Source organism: Salmo salar, chromosome 21 (genome assembly GCF_965601325.2).
Source record: "Salmo salar chromosome 21, fSalSal1, whole genome shotgun sequence".
NCBI lineage: Eukaryota > Metazoa > Chordata > Actinopteri > Salmoniformes > Salmonidae > Salmo > Salmo salar.
In genome coordinates, this window is record NC_138311.1 from 42,291,548 (window position 1) to 42,312,279 (window position 20,732).

Here is a 20,732-nt window from a genome sequence, read left to right on the forward strand (position 1 = left end):
CCATATGTTTTCAAAGCAATGTCCACCAGTGTCTTGGTCCAACGTCACAACCTTTAGTTTTAAAGCTTAAATCAAATAAGTTTCTCCTCTGAAAATATACAACAAAGCACAAGTACATTTACAACTGGTCCACCTATCAACGTAATATCCACTCTAGGGCATAGAGGCCTACCCCTACAAATCAATAACCAACCCACAAGCAACATAAAATATATTCATCTAAAGAAACCCAAATGGTCCAAATACTCAACACCAAAAAAATCCTAAACATAAAAGCAAGAAGCTATCTTTTGACAATAAACATTCAGTTAGTACTTGAGTATTTGAAAAGAAAACTATGTAAGCACAGAATAAAAGAAAAGCGTTTTATTACATCAAAACAGGGAATGTGATCAGAAGGTCTGCAGATAAATAAAAAAGTAAAAGTAGGTCTCAGAAATAAGTGACTCAAATCATTTAACAGGCATAGTGCTCGGTTGAGAGTCAGACTAATATGGAACCTTCTATCTTAACAAAAATAACAACTATTCATTTGAGCACAAAGCATTGCTGCGTCCCAAATGACACTTTATTCACAATATAGTGTCCAACTTTTGACCAGGGACCATAAGGCTCATAAAGAAAACAAAAAGCAGTTTGTATATTGCAAATGACTTGAGCATCTGATTAACCAGGCAACAGCCCAAAACTGACCCAAGTGATTACCAAGAACCATTGTAAGATCAAATCGTCCCAATTCCCCATTTCTTGATCTGAAAAAGAGATGGCTTTCTATGATATTTCAACAAGCAGACATGAAAAAAACAAAAATGCTTGACCAATTTAAAAGGTTCTCGTCTTTTTCCATTCCTGCCCGTGGCATGACGTGATCAAGCTGCTGTGTGTCATTGTGTTTGTTTACTCTGTTTTGTACTCCTCCACATGGCACAAGACTTTCTTCCTCTGACGCATCATGTGGAAGTAGAGCTGAGGAAACACTGGAAGGAAAACACAGTCAGATCAACAACAAGAAACCATAGAGTCATACTCAGAACTATCAATTTAAGTGTGTTGACAATAATCCATGGGATTTTTACAGTGCTATTATAAAACCCTTTTTTCCCTCTTCCCAAAAATTCATTCATGAGGGGTTTCATAAAACAATGAATGCTAAAATGGGTCACCATAAGATGTAGAGCAGGAGTCTAACCTTTTCCAGCATGAAAGGTACTTTAAAAAAAGAAAAATTAAACGTTGACTGCTACTCTATTTCTTATAGCTTTCAAATAGGCACATTATTCTACTCTACCCTGAAACTCTTTCCTGGGTCCTTGGTATAGAAGAGATGTGTTCTCTGTCAATATACTATACCTGGTAATATAAATGGTTAATAAACAGTATTTGGCATGACAGGTCCCATCAAATTATCTTTGTATTTTCCAGAATTCTGTTTTCTCAGTTTGATTAGAGTTTTTTTACTCTCAATATAACAATTATTCATACAGAAAAAAACGAAAATGAATGTTCCGAGTCCACATCAATGCTTTAATCACATTTTTGAAGTATGGGGTAAAAAACGAACAAATGTAGATTTTTTTTGTGTAATTCCCCATTAATTGAGCATCTATCAAGACAGGAATGTGTCAGTCTAGAAAAGGTTTCTGCTGTTAGGACGACTGTTGCAGAAAATGTCATGGCAGAGTTTGCAATACAATGGCCACCCATATTGATACAATGAATCATGATATAGTTCTGTCAGTCTACTTTGTAGTTTACATTTAATTTAGAAAGTTTATAGGGAACGTCTTTCCGTCTACCCACAAGACTCCGGTTTTCACTACCTGGCTAATTACGGAATGATAGACAAACGCGCACCAAACAGACAGACGGGCAATATTGATGGAAATGAATTGGCAGATAAAGTTAAACGTAACACTAAGCCAATAGTGGCTAACCAGGGGTGGGATAATGTCAATGTGGCTTTGATTGGGAAGTAGCCAGGAGCTTTATGTTTATGACAGTTTGCCATGGAACACATGAAAAAAAGGCATGTACTTTCAGATTTGATTGGCGAGCTACTCATAGGTGGGCTGTTGGAGACCCCTGATCTAGAGTAAGCAAGCACGAAGTGCAAGGTAGAATATTACAATTCACAGCACAAAGCTGATTCACCTTAGACATAGCTAGGTCTTTCCACGAGTAGAGTGCATTTTGGGTAGTGTAACTTGGTAAAAAAAAAAAGTTTTAAAATCACCTAATTCTAACATTCTGACATAAAGAGCATATGTTCAACTCCATAAAAAAAACATGTTTTCCCATCTCAGGGGTTAAATCAAATAAAAGACTAAAGTAATTGCCAATAAAGCGCCATAAAAGAAACAGGATTGACTGTGACAGTACCGACTGACAGGGTTGAGGTTTTCATCTTAAATTCAGCCATAAATCCCATTGTGACAGGGGGAATGGAAGCTTGTGTGCAACAGGGAGGGGCAATTGAATGCAAGCTTCACATATTTTTATATTTAATAAAAGGATCAGACCCTTTTTTCAATTTTCACCTAAAATTACATACCCAAATCTAACTGCCTGCCTGTAGCTCAGGACCTGAAGCATATTCTTGCTACCATTTGAAAGGAAACACTGAAGTTTGTGGAAATGTGAAATTAATGTAATGTGTTATATTCTCCTACATCTGGTAAAAGATAATACAAACAAAAAAAACATGCGTTTTCTATTTTGAAATGCAAGAGAATAGCCATATAGAGTTAGGATCCTAGGTGTAATTTAGATTTTGTCCACAAGATGGCAGCAGTGTGTGCAAAGTTTCAGACTGATGCAGTGAATAATTACATCATTACACAATATTTTGTATCAAGTCTGCCAGGAGTTTACCCAAATGTGCCGAATTGGCCAATTTATACATTTAAGTACATAACTATAGAGAACATACAAAAATGCTATGGTAATAAAACATTTAAGTTTACACTCCCAGGAATGTCATACATGAATCATTAGCTTCCCTACAGAAAATACACCAACTTTCACACATCTAGATGGCCGGGCAGGGTGGATGTGGAGCCAGAGACAGCAGTGGGGTCAAACTGTAGACCCTAGTTCCTACTTTTGAATATAAAAATTGATTTTATCAAATAAAACTATGCTACATTTTATCTCTGGGACCCTCAGGATGACAAATCAGAGCAAGATTACTGAATATAAGTACATTATTTACCTTCAGAGGAGATGAAATCAAACCAGTTGCTGTGGTAAAAGTGTTTTGTTGTTGTGCACGATCTTCAAAACAATAGCATGGTATTGTTTTTCTGTAATAGCTACTGTAAAATTGGACACTGCAATTAGATTAACAAGAATTTAAGCTTTGTGCCCATATAAGACATGTCTTTGTCCCGGAAAGTTGGACGTTGTATACAACGTTTTCCGGTCACATTATCGCATATTGAGCAACAACCATCTCCGTTTAGGGACACCGCTCCCGTAGAGGTTAAAAAATGTCTAGCCTATCTATGGGTAACAGGGTTGACATGTTATGCTTGACGCACTCAGGTTTCCACCATAAAATTGACAAAAAGAGTACAACCAGCTCACCTGCTTTTACACTATGATGTTCAATGTTTCTTTTGAAAAAAATATTTAAAAAGGAATAGTTTCACTATATTAAAACGAGAGTTCAGTTCACGTAACAGGGTTGACCTTAAAATGAGGGACACATGTCAATTAATCACATGATGAAATCAATAAAAATCTTCAGAAATGACTGCCAAAGCAAGAATATAACTAGGGCTTTACAATGATGGTAAAAACTTGGAAGAAATGTTGTGGTTAAGTGGGTTAAAATCATCCTAGAAGTTGGAAAAACATGACAAAATGTACTTTAGCAAGTCTTTTTTCATATAGAAAAATCAGATTTATTGAATTTTCCATGTGGTCACTTCATTTAATATAACAGGCTTTTAAAATGCAATATTAGTGAACAATTTCTACTTAGAATATCAAAGGGATGCAAAATGTACTCTATTCGTGGAACGGCCCAGCTACAGTAGTACTGTACATCAGTGGTGTATTGTGGTGGGTAGGAGAGAGACTTACATGGAATGTAGGAGACCATGGTGAGGATGAGGAAGGTGTGGTAGTCAAATGAGAAGTTGTACTTGTTGGGAAGGGTGACAGAGTAGAGGCCTGTCTTCTGAACGTAGGGCAGGGCTGCATAGACAGTCAGCAGCTCGCCAGTTACTCCCATGGGGTACAGCACTAGGAAGAATGTGTACCTGGAGAGATTTTATTTTATTTTTTAGAAACCCTTTATTGGCACCATTTAGCTACTGGAAAGAGGGAGAGGAGGCACCACTGGTAGACAGGAACTAGCACACCAAATGGGTAGCTCATGAAGATAAGCAACTTGTAAAGTTTTGTAGTAGTAACGCTGTAATTACAATAGTAACATTGTATCATCATTAGTATTTGCATTATAATGGCATAGTAATGGTGTGAGACCTGCTCTAAATCACTAAGAGGCTAATCTTGACACCCTTGGTTGAATTTCTCACCTATGTGACGCTACCTGTCATATACCTCAATCTGCCTTTGAAAAGCAAATTGAATGTGAAAAGAGCAAAGCACCAGAGCATTGGCTGACTTTGGGAGAAGATTCATCAACATTTTCTACCAGGCAACAAAGTTATATATATATATATATATATATATATATATATAAAAAACTTCCATGGACATATAGAATAAGAAAGCCTGCAAGGATAAAGGCAAAGTTCCCCCTACCATTTAAAATATTGCTTTTGTTTTACTGCTTTCAACCCTGAATGTTGCTTTATGGCCTTAGACTTTTAGTGAATAAATAGAGGGGTGTTTTTGGACCCACATATTCAAATGAACCAGATCATTACGCTGTATTTATTACATCCTATTAGATTAAATGTGAGTGCCTGTGTCACCCACCTGTCCAAGTCAAATGTTATTAGTCACATGCGCCGAACACAAAAGAGCCCCTAACCAACAATGCAGTTAAAAAAAACCCAGATAAGAATAAGAAATAAAAGTAAAAAATAAGTTACAAACAACTCAAAGAAATGAACAAAAAACACAATTGGTTGGGGGACACGTAAAACTTCAGCGTTCTTCTCTGGCGCCAGGGTTATGCCATAGGGATACATAATGCATTCAAAAAATTATATAATATATTCAATATAATAATTGTGTTCTATTTCATTATGTGTGCCTTACCGTGCCCATTTGATGAGGTAGGGCAGGTGGTTGAGCAGACTGAAAGTGTAGAAGGAGTAACGGATAATCTCTGTGATGGTCCAGGCTGACACAAAGAGCAGGACACTGTCTTCATTCTGGACCTGTAGGCACCACACAGGCACCAGACAAGCATGAGGGTGGGAAACAGGAAGCACTCTAGCAGGAGATAGACGGGGGTTATGGCAGAATCGTGCAGTTTGTAGCACCCACTACATACAGCATTCTATAGTAACTTTGCATCTCATGACAGGCATGGAGACAGAGACATAAGTCAGAACAAGTTAAAAAGCTAAACTCAGTCTTGGTAAGTTAACAGAGATTCAAATGCTCACAAACATATAGAAAGTTTGAATGTTTCAGAGCTCACAAGCATGTCAGTGTTATTCACCATGTTGGTTTCAAGCATGTTTACTATTTCAGGCTCACAGACCTTAGTGTCCCCGCAAAGCTCTTTCTTTGGGACGAAGACAACTGCTGACGTAAAAAGGACTTTATAAATAAATGTCATTGATTGACACTGATGCACAGAAAGAGAAGAGATAAGAGAAAGGAAAGAGAAGAGACGTACCTCTCGAACACTGTGTGTCACGGCCCAGGTGAGGAAGACTCGTGACAAGACCTGAAACCCTGTTAAAACTACTGAGGATGGCACGATCCCTGGAGCAGGAGAAGACAACACAACGGTTAGATAAGATGTATCACCTCACGTCAGTTTTACCACGTTTTAGAGCACGGTGATATGGAGAAAATTATATGATTTCAATTAGCCAATCAAGAGTTGACTACAAATAAAAAGTATGCTACAAAGAATGATAAATAGGTAGCAAAACCTAATGCACAGTAGCACTATTAGCTCATTCAAATACAGTAGCATTCAACTGTATAACTCTACAGTACATGAGAGTACATGCTATGGTGTGGCATCTGTGTTTGGCCAGTAGAGAGTAGCAGAGAACAAGGCCAGGTGTAGACAGACAGCTGCAGTATGTGAAAGGTCAGGTTTAGCTTTAAATCCCAGATAATGAGTAGTGGACTGTGAACCGGGAACGCCACGACCACAACGTAGCAGGTCCAGGCTGTTATCAGGCTTAGCTATCCATCATCTTCTATATAGACTCTGAGCTGAGGGAATGGCTTTTTGTAGTAGGCCTATAGGTCCACATGCCTGGTTTAGTCATAAAGAAATACCACTATGTGGTCACCCTTGAACCTGTATGGGACTTTCAACAGGAGCAGAAGAATGAACTTACCTACTGCACAGTGCAATATCTGAGGGGAAAGGAAAATAACTTAATACATAAACACAACACATGGTCAGTGAACATACTAAACATGCAATAATATAATTTCCTAGATAAATTGCCATAATAATGTTGCTATAATACAGCTATGGTATACTGTATGTAAACATTTCTCAAATTGTTCTTCAATGAACCATGGTTAAAAATGTAAATAAGATGGTTGTTGGAACACAATAGATATGTGCACCAATACAGTTCTTTCCACTAGTCAAGGAATAGATAAAAGCCTACACTAGTCTCTAAACCTTATCACAGCACAGGAAATGGCCAGTGTTTGAAGGCGCTTTTATGAATGAATGGAGTTAGTATGAATGAGAGGACAATTACCCGGTAGACAGAGCTGGAGTTACACTAGGCCTTATCCCTTATCTCTGTGTTACAGTGTGGCTGGCTGAAGAGGATCACATTAACACCCTACTAGGCATTCGTACTGCGTAGAGTAGGACAGAGGTGGAAGAGGGGAAAGGCCAAGGCCAGTCACTATGGAGGAGTTTCTATTTAAAAAAATGTAACAGCACTGTGAGACTAAACATTCCTGCCATTAAGTTGTATTCGTACAGTAGGGGACATACCCAACTCACCACCCACAGAAAGCGATGAGTCTGTTCTATTTACCCTTCTCTGAATAAAAGCTTGCATTCAGTGGGGAGAAAACATTTGGAAGGGAGTGAAATTCACATGTTTTTATTAGTCATTTAGCAGGCGCTCTTATCCAGAGAAACTAGTGCATTCATCTTAAGGTTGCTAGGTGAGACAACAACATATCACAATCTTAGCAAGTAGATTTCCCCTCAACAAAGTATAAAAATACATTGTTGTAAGTTTGTTAATGTTTTTAAATAAGGGGGGGCACTACCGAAACAGATTTTTATATTCTGTTGCATAACGTTTTGCTAGTGTACCTAATGAACATGACCCAGGTCTGACCTATACAACAGAGACTCAGGGGGGTATTCATAACAGAAACCATTTACTGTTTAAGAACCAAACGGAAGCAAATGGAACGAAACAGGGAGGGACCTACTTGAATTTGTCCAATAGAAACTCTCGTCTGTACTTTTCATTTAGAGTAAAACATTTTGCAACAGAATCGGCATAATGATTACACCCTTGGCCTACAGCCACTCACCTCCAGAAGAGCTCCGGTCTGGAAAAACTTCAGTGGTTTCTCTATAGAGTAGTACAGGCCGTGGTAGCTGCCTCTGGCCAAGTAGGCCCGCACCAGGCCCACGGCTATGACCAGCCACCTGGAAGAACACACACATTTTCATTTAGGTCATTTAGCCAGGATGGTCCGATGGGGGGGGGGGGTTTGGTATAGTTACATAAGATAATGGTTACTTAAGGCAAAAAAGAAAGGAGGGTGGTTGGTAGGGGTAGATGAATGGGAGTATAACGAACGTCAACTATAGCATCTTTTCAACTACTTTTTAGCGACTTTACAACTACTTAGCTAACCCTTCACTTAACCCTAACTTTAACCTAACTTAACCCCTACCTAGCCTAGCTAACATTAGCGAGCTAGCTAACGTTAGCCACCTAGCTAGAATTTGTAACTTCTCATACATTTTGCAAATCGGTAACATATGGTAAATTTTTCAAATTCATAACATATAATACGAATAGTAATTCGTAACATACCATAGGAAATGTAACATATCATACCAAATGCTGTGTCTTGCATTTACATACTGAATAACACAAAATGCTCTGAGACCAAGTTGTGTAAAGTCACCTAACTGGTCAGGATGGGAGAGCATCCATAATTCTGCACTTGTGCAATTTCTTTCACAACAACTCTGTGTCATAATAACCTAAGTGAAATCAGAGATATTGACAGCACATTTTAGTCAAAGCAATACAATAATGTATTTAATCTAACCAATTATGATTAGATTAAAACTACATGCAGTAAAGAACAATAGCTTTAACTACATAATGACACCGTGGGCGCCAATTGTTTCTTGAAATACACCATTCACCAGATTACAGTACATGTTATTTAACTAGGCAAATCAGTTCAGAACAAATTCTTATTTACAATGACGGCCTACACCGGCCAAACCCGGACGACACTGGGCCAATTGTGCGCCACCCTATGGGATTTCCTTCACAACAACTTTGTGTCATAATAACCTAAGTGAAATCAGAGATATTGCCAGCACATTTTAGTCAAAGCGATACAAAAATGTATTTATTTTTTAACTCTAGGCAACATAATTGCAGTCTTTTAGACGCGCACTCGGCAACAATGTAACCAAAGACACAGACAATGGATACATTCCCGACGAAGGCGGTTACAAAGTAACAACACAGAAGTTCAGTGTGTGGCTGAGTTGACAGTGTAGCTGAAGGCAGTACAATGAAACGAGGCATTATTGTGCAAAATATCTATAAAAACAGTTCGGGATCGAGTCTCGTAGCAGGCGCGTGTCTTCTTCCCAAGCCATTCACTCTTGCATTTCATGCACCCTTGCACCCAATTGTCGTCAAGTAGCCTACAACAAGAAGTGTATCAGAATTGTGTACATACCCAGCTGTCATAACCACGTTATATATAACCAGATACGCCGTAGCCAGTGCACCCGGTCCCCTCTTTTTCTTCGGGGCCACATCACTGTGAGCTGTCTTCGTGGTCCCCATAGCAGGTGCCGACATGACTGAACCCCACTTGGCGCTGCCGGATAAGTGTGCCAGATGGTACTAGTATTCTACAAGCAGCACAAACTGTGACGTCACTTCATATGGTAATGAGGAAACCTTCTAAATAAAAGCCTGCATTTCAAAACATTGCAATGTGGATAACTCATTCAAATTATATTGAATTTTAATCAATAGCCACGTTTATTGTGACAACAAGAAAATGCAATAAGTAAAGAAGAAATAGGGTTTACATTTTTTTTTAAGACCAATAATGAAAAAAATACAATATTGACACTGGTATGTTGCTAATATTGGGCTGTAGAGAGAAAAATGGTCTATCTGTCTCAGCTAAAGTAGGGTGGGAAATACTCCGTAGGGTCTCTACTAACCAAATATGCTTAGTTTTGGAGGGGGACTGTGTCATACATACCAGCAGCACTTCATTATCTACCCCTTCCATAGCCCCCAATGCAATGCACAGTACAAAAAATAAATACAAATATGCATGAAATGAAATGAAATGTATGCATTCACTACTGTAAGTCGCTCTGGATAAGAGCGTCTGCTAAAAGACTAAAAATGTAAATGTAAATGTAAAAAAAAAGAAATACCTGGCATTACAGTATCTGGTACTGCATGGATGTGACACTTAACTATTCATTTTCTCATCGGTGCCCCAATTTTAGAAAACGGCAGTAGTTGTGGTGTTTAGGTGTGCTTATTCTCTAAAATGGTCTTATTAAAGGGCTATGTGAATACGCATTGACACAGTGGAATGCGTGAAAATGCCTTTGCTGACCTTGAAAGATAATCATGACAATATTGCTTATAAATAATATTGTCTATGTTGTTACCCTTTTAAACTAGGTAACAGGCCTTTACTCTATACCAGTGTTTCCAAACCCTGGTCCTCAAGTACCCCCAACAATACACATTTTCATTGTAAGTCTGGAAAAGCACACCTCATTCAACTCACTGAGGGCATGATGATTAGTTGACAAGTTGAAGCAGGTGTGCTTGTCCAGGTTACAGTAAAAATGTGTACTGTTGGGGGTACTGGAGGACCAGGGATGGGAAACACTACTCAATACGGCAAAACTTCATAGATAAGACTTGTAAATCATTTTCTCCATTGCTGTTCAGAAAGTGTGATTATACTGTGTCCTAGCCTGGTTAATATTCATTACATTTATTATTTTGATTTAAAAGGTCGCTATTGTGTTTCTTTTCTTTTTTGGTGTATTGTTTTCAGGACCGTGGATACTGCTGGGTCATTTAAAGCTGTGTTGCTGGATATGTACGACACCGTCCCCCTCCAAAACTAACCATATTTCAGTATTTCACACCACACTGAGACAGGTGGAAAAGTTCTCTGCAAGCCAATATGTATCCCATGTACAGTCTGTTACAGTGCATTGGGGGCTATGGAAGGGGTAGATAACGAAGTGATGCTAGGTATGTACGACACAGTCCCCCTCCAAAAGAAACCATTTTTGGTTAGTAGAGCGCTACTGAGTATTTCCCACCCAACTTCAGCTGAGACAGGTAGAAAAGCTCTCTCTACAAGCCAATGAGTATCCCATATACCGTGTATTCCAGTGAATGGAGCGGGTGGAGTAAGGAGTCTACAAGCACTCTGTATTAAACCCGTTGACGAGCACAAGAGACCTATTTAAGTTTTACAGACTATATTGAGTAATTCCAATAACATATATTTGCATTTTATTAAAAGTGTATTTCTTTAAATATAGCCTACCTATACAATAGCTTTCAACATACCAGTATTTTGTGTACACTTTCAAAATAAATGCTGGCATAAGTAATTTATTATTAAAAATAAAATATGCCAAATGATCCTTTTATTTATTCAAATGTAGTTTCAATGCTATGCAAAACAGTTGAAATGCACTAGAGTTCCAAAAAAGTATCAATATTCCCAAAATATAACATGTCTTTGCAGTGGGACTCTTATCCCCCCCAAATCAGCGTGCTGTCAGCATAATATCAAATATTTGTATAACTAGACGTGATAATATCCTGCTGCTAGTTGAACGGTAATCCCAATGCAAAGGAATCGGTCCACCAAATCAGGAAATGAAAGGCGTAAACTGGGCCTGCGCGGTATTTTATGGGACTGTTTCAGCAGCGTTTGACCTCACCGTGAACAGTTTATTGTGTGCATAGCATATAATTCTAATTACAACAAATGATGAATATCGATCGGTGTGGACAGTTAGACAGATTTACTGCTGTTGCTGCATGACTTTTTGTGAGTGGCAATATACGTCATGCTTTTCGAACCATTCCATTTTTATTAAAGCCTTATAATAAAATAAAATGAACATTGGGATATTCTCATACGTACTTCTTCCTACCTAGGGGTGGCAGTGTACACCAGGATTTTTAATTGGGACATAAAATGTGTCTTTTTATCTGCCTGTACATGATACATTTAAATGCAGAAATACAGCAATGTTAAATGTACGCTCATTAGTGATCTTAAAATATATATTAATCAATAAGAGTCGATATAATTTAAGTTATATTTATTTTCCATGTAATGCTCACAAATGTGTTCAGGCATTTTCGCCGCCACCTAAGTGTACGGAAGAGCAACTGGTGAAAGTGTACAGGGTTTGATGGATGAGCAAGGGATTTTTTTTATGTTGAAATAAATATTCTAGCTACATTTTCTATCTCAACAACGTCGGTTTATTTAGAGAAGTAGACATGCCTTTATTTGCGCAGAATCCATTCGATCAAGATGTTGGTAAGTTGAGCGCTTCATTTGGCATTTTGGTTAGGAGTGACCTAGCGTAACTACCGTAGCTTCGTACATAGCGAAACCTCTCGCCCGCGAGCTAACAATAACAACTAGCAAGCTAACGTTAGCCATGCTACGTGTCTGTAGCTAGCTACCTTGACGTTCTGATCAAATGTGAGATTATCCACATAGCTAGCTAGTTATGCGGTTTGGTAAACTCGGTAACTAGCTTGTAGCAGACAGTCATCGGTCAGACTTTGTGCTAGCTATGTTAGCTAGCTACTAGTAGCTAGTTGTTGTGTCATCGCTATATCGTAATGAACGATTTTCAATAACAAGACTGACTAAACTGCAACAAGCTCACACATTCAACAATAACAACATTATCCAGCTAGTTAGTTCATTTAGCTTGATGTATTCATGAGTTGGGTTAGTTTTAGGTTTACTGAAAGGGAAGGAGGATCTTGTATGCAGACGTTGTATGCATATACTATACAGTACATTCGGAAAGTATTCAGACCCCTTGACTGTTTCCACATTTTGTTACGTTACAGCCTTATTCTAAAATTGATTTAAAAATGTTATCCTCAATCTACACACAGTACCCCATAATGACAAAGCGAAAATAGTTGTAAAAACATTTGACTCCCCCCCCCCCCCCCCCCCAAAAAAAGTATTTACATAAGTATTCAGACCCTTTTCTATGATAATCGAAATTGAGCTCAGGTGCATCCTGTTTCCATTGATCATTCTTGATGTTTTTCTGCAATTTGATTGGAGTCGACCTGTGGTAAATTTCAATTGATTGGACATGGTTTGGAAAAGCACACACCTGTCTATGTAAGGTCCCACAGTTGACAGTGAATGTCAGAGCAGAAACTAAGCCATGAGGTCGAAGGAATTGCCCGTAGAGTTCTGAGACAGGATTGTGTTGAGGCACAGATCTGGGGAAGTGTACCAAAAAATGTCTGCAGCACTGAAGGTCCCCAAGAACACAGTGGCCTCCATTCTTAAATAGAAAAAGTTTTGAACCACCAAGACTCTTCCTAGAGCTGGCCGTCCGGCCAAACTTAGCAAGCGGTGGCGAAGGGCCTTGGTCAAGGAGGTCACCAAGAACCCCATGGTCACTCTGACAGAGCTCTAGAATTCCTCTGTGGAGATGGGAGAACCTTCCAGAAGGGCAACCATCTCTGCAGCACTCCACCAATTAGGCCTTTATGGTAGATTAGCCAGACGGAAGCTACTCCTCAGTAATAGGCACTTGACAGCCTGCTTGGAGTTTGCCAAAAGGCACCTAAAGACTCAGACCATGAGAAACGAGATTCTCTGGTCTGATGAAACCAACATTTAACTATTTTGGCCTGAATGCCAAGCGTCACATCTGGAGGAAACCTGGCACCATCCCTACGGTGAAGCATGGTGGTGGCAGCATCATGCTGTGGGGATGATTTCCGAGGCAGGGACTGGAAGACTAGTCAGGTTCGAGTCGAAGATGAATGAAGCCAAGTACAGAGAGATCCTTGATAAAAAAAAACGGCTCCAGGACCTCAGACTGGAGCAAAAGTTCACCTTCCAACAGGACAACAACCCTAAGCACACAGCCAAGACGACGCAGGAATGGCTTCAGGAAAAGTTTCTGAATGTCCTTGAGTGGCCGAGCCAGAGCCCGGACTTGAACTCGATATCTGGGTAGACCTGAAAATAGCTGTGCAGCGACGCTCCCCATCCAACCTGACAGAAGCTTGAGAGCATCTGCAGAGAAGAATGGGAGAAACTCCCCAAATACAGGTGTGCCAAGCTTGTAGCATCATACCCAAGAAGACTTGAGACTGTAATCGCTGCCAAAGGTGCTAAAACTCAGTACTGAGTAAATTGTATGAATACTTTTGGTAAAGTGTTTTCAGCTAAAATTTTTTACAATTTCGTTAAAAAATCTGAACTTGTTTTTGATTTGTCATTATGGGGTATTGTGTGTAGATTGATGGGGGTAAAACATGTCATACATTTTAGAATAAGGCTGTAGTGTAAAACAAAATGTTGATCAAGTCAATGGGTCTGAATACTTTCCGAATGCACTGTAGCTAGCTAATCCCCTCTAGGGTGAGCAGTTTAGCCATCATCTTTGGAACAGATGCTCTCGTATCTCTTAGTTTCCTTGTAGCTACAATAATACGAATTTCACTCTGTACAGAAATATATAGTTAGCCATGTGTAATGGCTTTATCACAAATAAAATAAAGTCTATTGGTCGCATACACAGATTTGCAGGTGCAGCGAAATGCTTGTTTCTAGCTCCCAACAAAAAGTGCAGTAATAAAAAATACCTACCAATCACATCATTCAAAAAGTGAAAAGAAAGCAATTAAGCCAGGTCCGGGATGTCGAATTTCGATTAAGTGACTAAGTAATAATACATATGTTCTGAGCAAATAAAATAAAAATACTGCAAAGATGGCTAGGCGCTAGAAACACGGTGACTGTGCCATCTTGTATCACAAATCAGATATGGAATAATTGACTTTATTCCTAGTCTAGTCATAAAACTTCCAGAATTATGTATTAACTGTCAATCCTATACAAATATAGTGGTGAACTGAAGCAATGAGAACTAGAGGTATAATATTGAGTTAATGTTGGCCCAACACACTACATGCCAACCACAGATTCTCTTTTCCCAACTAACCACATGTATCTCGGTGTACCACATTTTCAGAGAAAGCCACCAATGAAACCAATACAGTGGAGGACTGGGCCCTGATTATGGATATCTGTGACAGAGTTGGACAGACGCCCAATGGGTAAGTTGAAGTGCGACTTCCTATTTCTATAATATCACCATTGTTTCTAAAATGGTTTTTTTTTGAACCAAAACTGAACAGTACAGGTTATTGTATGGGACAATATACAAACATTTGAGAAAGATCATTTGAAAAGACAATTGAGTACATTTGTTTTGGTTTCCTTTTTTACATTTAAAAAAAAGTAACCTTTAACTTTGATTCATCTTGATATGAGATTAACTTTAATTAATTGAAGGTTATTTGTTGATGTACAAATTGAAATGTACCGATTTTAAGGTTGTCATTATTGGTGGGGTGGGTTCACGAGAAATGGGGTTCCTGCTGAACAAGTTATAATGCCACTGCTCTAACCTAACTCCAGGACTCAAGTTGAGGTTATTGGTTATGATTTTTTTTAATAGCTATGGCATTGAATAGCAGTGACTCAGAATGAAATGCATATCTGTATGAAAAAGTATGATAATGTATGCAGTCACCACTGGAATTCACTCTGAATAAGTGTCTACTAAATGTAAATAGTGTCTTCAGAAAGTATTCATACCCCTTCACTTATTCCAAATTGTTGTAACAGCCTGAATTCAAAATGGATTAAATATATTTTTTAAATTAACATCTACACACAATACCCCATAATGACAAAGTGAAAACATGTTTAGAAATGTTTGCAAATGTATTAAAAATGAAATACAGATCTAATTTGCATAAGTATTCACACCCCTGATACTTTATAGACAGCTTTGAGTCATCTTGGGTTGTCTGTATCAGCTTTGCACATCTGAATTTGGGGATTTTCTCACATTCTTTCTTACAGACATTCTCAAACTTTGTTAAGTTAGATGGGGTGCGGTGGTCAACAGCAATCTTCAAGTTTTACCACAATGGGATTCAAGTCTGGGCTTTGGCTGGGCCGGCCACTCAAGGACTTTCACATTCTTGTTCTGAATCCATTCCAGCATTGCTTTGGCTGTATGCTTGGGGTCATTGTCCAGTTGGATCGTACATCTTCGCCCCCAGTCTAAAGGGGCTCCATGTATTTGGCTCCATTCATTGTCCCCTCTATCCTTATCACTATCCCAGTCCCTACCAGCAGAAAAGCATCCCCATAGCGTGATGCTGCCACCACCATGCTTCACAGTAGGGATGGCGTTAGGCGTGTGATGAGCTGGGCTCGATGAGCTGGGCTCTTTTCAGACATGGCGCTTTGCATTCAGGCCAAAGAGGTTTTTGTCTCATCAGACCACATCATCTTTCGCCTTATGATCTCAGTCTTTCATGTGCCTTTTTGCAATCTCCAAGCGTGCTGTCATGTGCCTTTTTACTCAGGAGTGGTGTCCGTCTGACCACTCTCCCATAAATCCCAGATTGGTGAAGTGCTGTAGAGTCTGTTGCCCTTCTGGCAGGTTCTGCCATCTCAGCCAAGGAACTCTGTAGCTCTGTCAGAATAGTAATTGGGTTCTGGGTCACCTCCCTGACCAAGGTCCTTCTTGCCCGGTTGCTCAGTTTGGTCGGACGGCTGGGTCTAGGCAGAGTTTTGGTAATTCCATATTTTTTTTCCATTTCTCAATGATGGAGACCACTGTTTTCTTGGAAACTTTCAACAATCTAGAAATTGTTTTAAACCCTTCCCCAGATACAGTTGAAGTCGGAAGTTTACATACACCTTAGCCAAATACATTTAAACTCAGTTTTTCACAATTCCTGACATTTAATCCTAGTAAATATTCCCTGTCTTAGGTCAGTTAGGATCACCACTTTATTTTAAGAATGTGAAATGTCAGAATACTAGTAGAGAGAATTATTTCAGCTTTTATTTCTTTCATCACATTCCCAGTGGGTCAGAAGTTTACATACACTCAATTAGTTTTTGGTAGCATTGCCTTTAAATTGTTTAACTTGGGTCAAATGTTTTGCTTCCCACAATAAGTTAGGTACATTTTGGCCCATTCCTCCTGACAGAGCTGGTGTAACTGAGTCTGGTTTGTAGGCCTCCTTGCTCGCACACACTTTTTCAGTTCTGCCCACAAATTTTCTATAGCATTGAGGTCAGGGCTTTGATGGCCACTCCAATACCTTGACTTTGTTGTACTTAAGCCATTTTTCCACAACTTTGGAAGTATGCTTGGGGTCATTGTCCATTTGGAAGACCCATTTGTGACCAAACTTGAACTTCCTGAGTGATTTCTGGAGATGTTGCTTCAATATATCCACATAATTTCCCTCCCTCATGATGCCATCTATTTTGTATAGTGCACCAGACCCTCCTGCAGCAAAGCACCCCCACAACATGATGCTGCCACCCCCGTGCTTCAAGGTTGGGGGTGCCAACAAGGGTTTTGCCACCAAGTACTAATTCATGTTTTGCAGAGGGTTCAAATACTTATTTCCCTCATTAAAATGCAAATCAATTTATAACATTTTTGACATGTGTTTTTCTGGATATTTGTGTTATTATTCTGTCTCTCACTGTTCAAATAAACCTACCATTAAAATTATAGACTGATCATTTCTTTGTCAGTGGGCAAACGTACAAAATCAGCAGGGGATCAAATACTTTTTTTCCCCCACTGTAGATACTTTTGTACCTGTTTCCTCCAGCATCTTCACAAGGTCCTTTGCTGTTCTGGGATTGATTTGCACTTTTCGCACCAAAGTACATTCATCTCTAGGAGACAGAACACGTCTCCTTCCTGAGCGGTATGACGGCTAATTGGTCCCATGGTGTTTACTTGCGTGCTATTGTTTGTACAGATGAACGTGGTACCTTCAGGCGTTTGGAAAGTTCTCCCAAGGATGGACCAGCGTTGTGGAGGTCTACACATTTTTTTTCTGAGGTCTTTGCTGATTTTCTTTTGATTTTCCCATGATGTCAAGCAAAGAGGCACAGAGTTTGAAAGTAGGCCTTGAAATACATCCACAGGTACACCTCCAATTGACTCAAATGATGTCAATCAGCCTATTAGAAGCTTCTAAAGCCATGACATCATTTTCTGTAATTTTCCAAGCTGTTTAAAGGCACCATCAACTTAGTGTGTGTAAACCTCTGACCCACTGGAATTGTGATACAGTGAATTATAAGCAAAATAATCTGTCTGTAAACAATTGTTGGGAAAAATTACTTGTGTGATGCACAAAGTAGATGTCCTAACCGACTTGCCAAAACTATAGTTTGTTTAACAAGAAATTTGTGGAGTGGTTGAAAAACGAGTTTTAGTAACTCCAACCTAAGTGTATGTAAACTTCCGACTTCAACTGTATATGCCTCATCACAATTCTATCCCTGAGATCTAAAGACACTTCCTTGGACTTCATGGTCTAGTTTCTGCTTTGACATGCCCAGTCAACTGTGGGACCTTTTTTAAATAGACAGCTGTGTTTCTTTCTAAATCATGTCCAAACAATCGAATTGGCCACAGCTGTACTCCAATCAAGTTGTAGTGACATATCAAGGACGATCAAAGGAAATTGGATGCACCTGAGCTCAATTTGGAGTGTCATTATGTAAATTAGATTTCTGTATTTCAGTTAAAATAAATTTGCTAAAATGTCTAAACTTGTATTCACTTTGCTATTATGGGGTATTGTGTGTAGATGGGTGAAAAAAATTAGACATTTTATCAATTTTGAATTGCGGCTTTAACACAACAAAGTGTGGAATAGGTAAAGGGGTATGAATACTTTCTGAAGGCACTGTAACTGTATATTGAAGATGATATAATTTTGGAAAACTCATGTAGGAATAACCTTCTACTTGAGCCATAATAACCATGTCTCTACCTGCCATTCTTCTCCCAGAGCCAAGGACTGCTTGAGGTCTGTGATGAAGCGAGTCAACCACAAGGTCCCACACGTTGCCATGCAGGCCCTCACCGTGAGTTCTGATAACTTACTTTATTATTTATTGTGTTATTCAAGACATCTGGAGCAAAAGCTGCATATCATTTGGTAGACCGTTGAAAAACCTACTGCTTAACTGTGTAACAGTCTTTATTATACATGAATAATCCGATGTCAATAGAGAAATAGTCTGCATAGGGTGCGGGGTTAGTGTAAGGTCAGGTGTTTTAGTCTCAGCATGGTGTCAGGCCCTGGAGCTTGTTTAGTGACTGCGATCATAGACGCGGTTAATGAGTCATGAATCCTGCTATAGGATGGATAGCAGAGTTTAAACAATTTGCTTGTATAAAGTCTGAGTGTGAATTTCTTGGTTCAGACAGTGAGGCTGGTGGATCAAAAGCTCTCTGACTTTTGCCATAAGCCTCATTGACACCCTCCAGTCTGACCCAATAAAGTATTTGTGAAGAGTGGTCCATCTCCTGCTGCTCTTGGCAGTTATAGAGCTCTGAGCTCGTAACTCTCCGGCTCTGGGTAGCCAGTTAACCAGAGTGTGATGATCCATGGCCCTGGATACGTTTTTTTACTGCTTTGTTCTGTTCTCTCTGCTGCTTAGAGTTGTTATAGAGTGATGATGCTAAGCCTCAGACCATGTGATCCTTCTCTCTGACTCACCATTAGGGTAGATAGTCACATGGCTGTTCTATTTTTAGATCTCTCTCCTCACTCAGTCAACTTTAGCTCCCTCTGTTATAAAATCATGCATCATTTCAATGGTGTTACATTTATTAATGTTAATAAATGTTTCTGTTATTCAATCAAATGTGGAATTGTGGAAGTGAATAAAAGCGTTAGGCTACTTCTCTTGCTGTAATGTGAAACTTCTACATAAATCATCTAAACTTACTACTGTACTAACCTGGCTTTTCTCCCTGTTACAGTTGCTGGCTGCCTGTGTCAATAACAGTGGAAGAATATTTCACTTAGAAATCTGCTCGCGGGAGTTTGCCACTGAAGTCCGAACTGTGTTGGGCAGGGTACGGAAGCCGTCTCAAGTTTTTTCTTTTGCAATATTTGTGCTGAATTGAGGATGTTCAGACTTACACACACGTGAGCAAGCATAACAATTAAATCAAATACAATTTTATTTGTCACATGCGCCGAATACAACAGGTGTAAACCTTACCGTGAAATGCTTACTTATAAGCCCCTTACCAACAATGCAGTTCAAGAAATAGAGATACTAAAATATTTACTACATAAACTAAAGTAAAATGAAAAAGTAACACAATAAAAACACAAAATAACGAGGCTATATACAGGGGGTACCGGTACCGAGTCAATGTGCGTGGGGTACAGGTTAGTCAAGGTCATTTGTACATGTAGGTAGGGGTGAAGTGACTATGCATAGATAATAAACAGTGAGTAGCAGCAGTGTAAAAACAAATGGGGGGGGGGGGGGGGGGGGGGTCAGTGTAGATACTCCAGGTGGCCATTTGATTAATTCTTATGGGCTGTGGGTAAAAGCTGTTAAGGAGCCTTTTGGACCTAGACTTGGACCTAGAGAACAGTCTATGACTTGGGTGACTGGAGTCTTTGACAATTTTTAGGGCCTTCATCTGACACGGCCTATTATATAGGTCCTGAATGGCAGGAAGCTTGGCCCCAGTGACGTACTGGGCCGTACGCACTACCCTCGGTAGCTCCTTACAGTTGGATGCCGAGCAGTTGCCATACCAGGCGGTGATGCAACCGGTCAGGATGCTCTCGATGGTGCAGCTATAGAACGTTTTGAGGATCTAGGGACCCATGACAAATCTTTTCAGTCTCCTGAGAGGAAAAATGTGTTGTTGTGCCCTCTTCACAACTATCTTGGTGTGTTTGGAGCATGATAGTTTGTTGATGTGGACACCAAGGAACATGAAACTCTCGACCCTCTCCACTACAGCCCCGCCGATATTAATGGGTGCCTGTTCAGCCCTCCTTTTCCTGTAGTCCATGATCAGCTCCTTTGTCTTGCTCACATTGAGGGAGAGGTTGTTATCCTGGCATCACACTGCAAGGTCTCTGGCCTTCTCCCTATAGGCTGTCTCATCGTTGTTGGTGATCAGGCCTACCACTGTTGTGTCGTCAGCC

At 39.6% G+C, this 20,732-nt stretch overlaps 2 protein-coding genes across 2 annotated transcripts in view; one reads left to right on the top strand and one right to left on the bottom strand.

The window, feature by feature from the left end:
* Positions 1-351: 351 nt before the first annotated feature.
* On the bottom strand, positions 352-9,281 carry hacd2 (3-hydroxyacyl-CoA dehydratase 2). Its single transcript, XM_014165367.3, has 7 exons — positions 9,091-9,281; positions 7,687-7,804; positions 6,507-6,525; positions 5,825-5,913; positions 5,236-5,357; positions 4,087-4,265; positions 352-977 (listed from the first exon to the last, which is right to left on the bottom strand). Exons 1-7 carry the CDS (start codon positions 9,213-9,215, stop codon positions 898-900), a joined length of 732 nt encoding a protein of 243 aa, XP_014020842.1. The 5' UTR covers positions 9,216-9,281; the 3' UTR covers positions 352-897.
* Positions 9,282-11,776: 2,495 nt separating this feature from the next.
* The window catches only part of stam2 (signal transducing adaptor molecule (SH3 domain and ITAM motif) 2), a 32,192-nt gene continuing 23,236 nt past the window's right edge, over positions 11,777-20,732 (top strand). The window contains exons 1-4 of the mRNA XM_045704776.2: positions 11,777-11,970; positions 14,678-14,762; positions 18,558-18,633; positions 19,538-19,633. Of these exons, the coding sequence (XP_045560732.1) occupies positions 11,931-11,970; positions 14,678-14,762; positions 18,558-18,633; positions 19,538-19,633 (297 nt within the window). The 5' untranslated portion in view covers positions 11,777-11,930. The remainder of the gene's footprint in view (positions 11,971-14,677; positions 14,763-18,557; positions 18,634-19,537; positions 19,634-20,732) is intronic.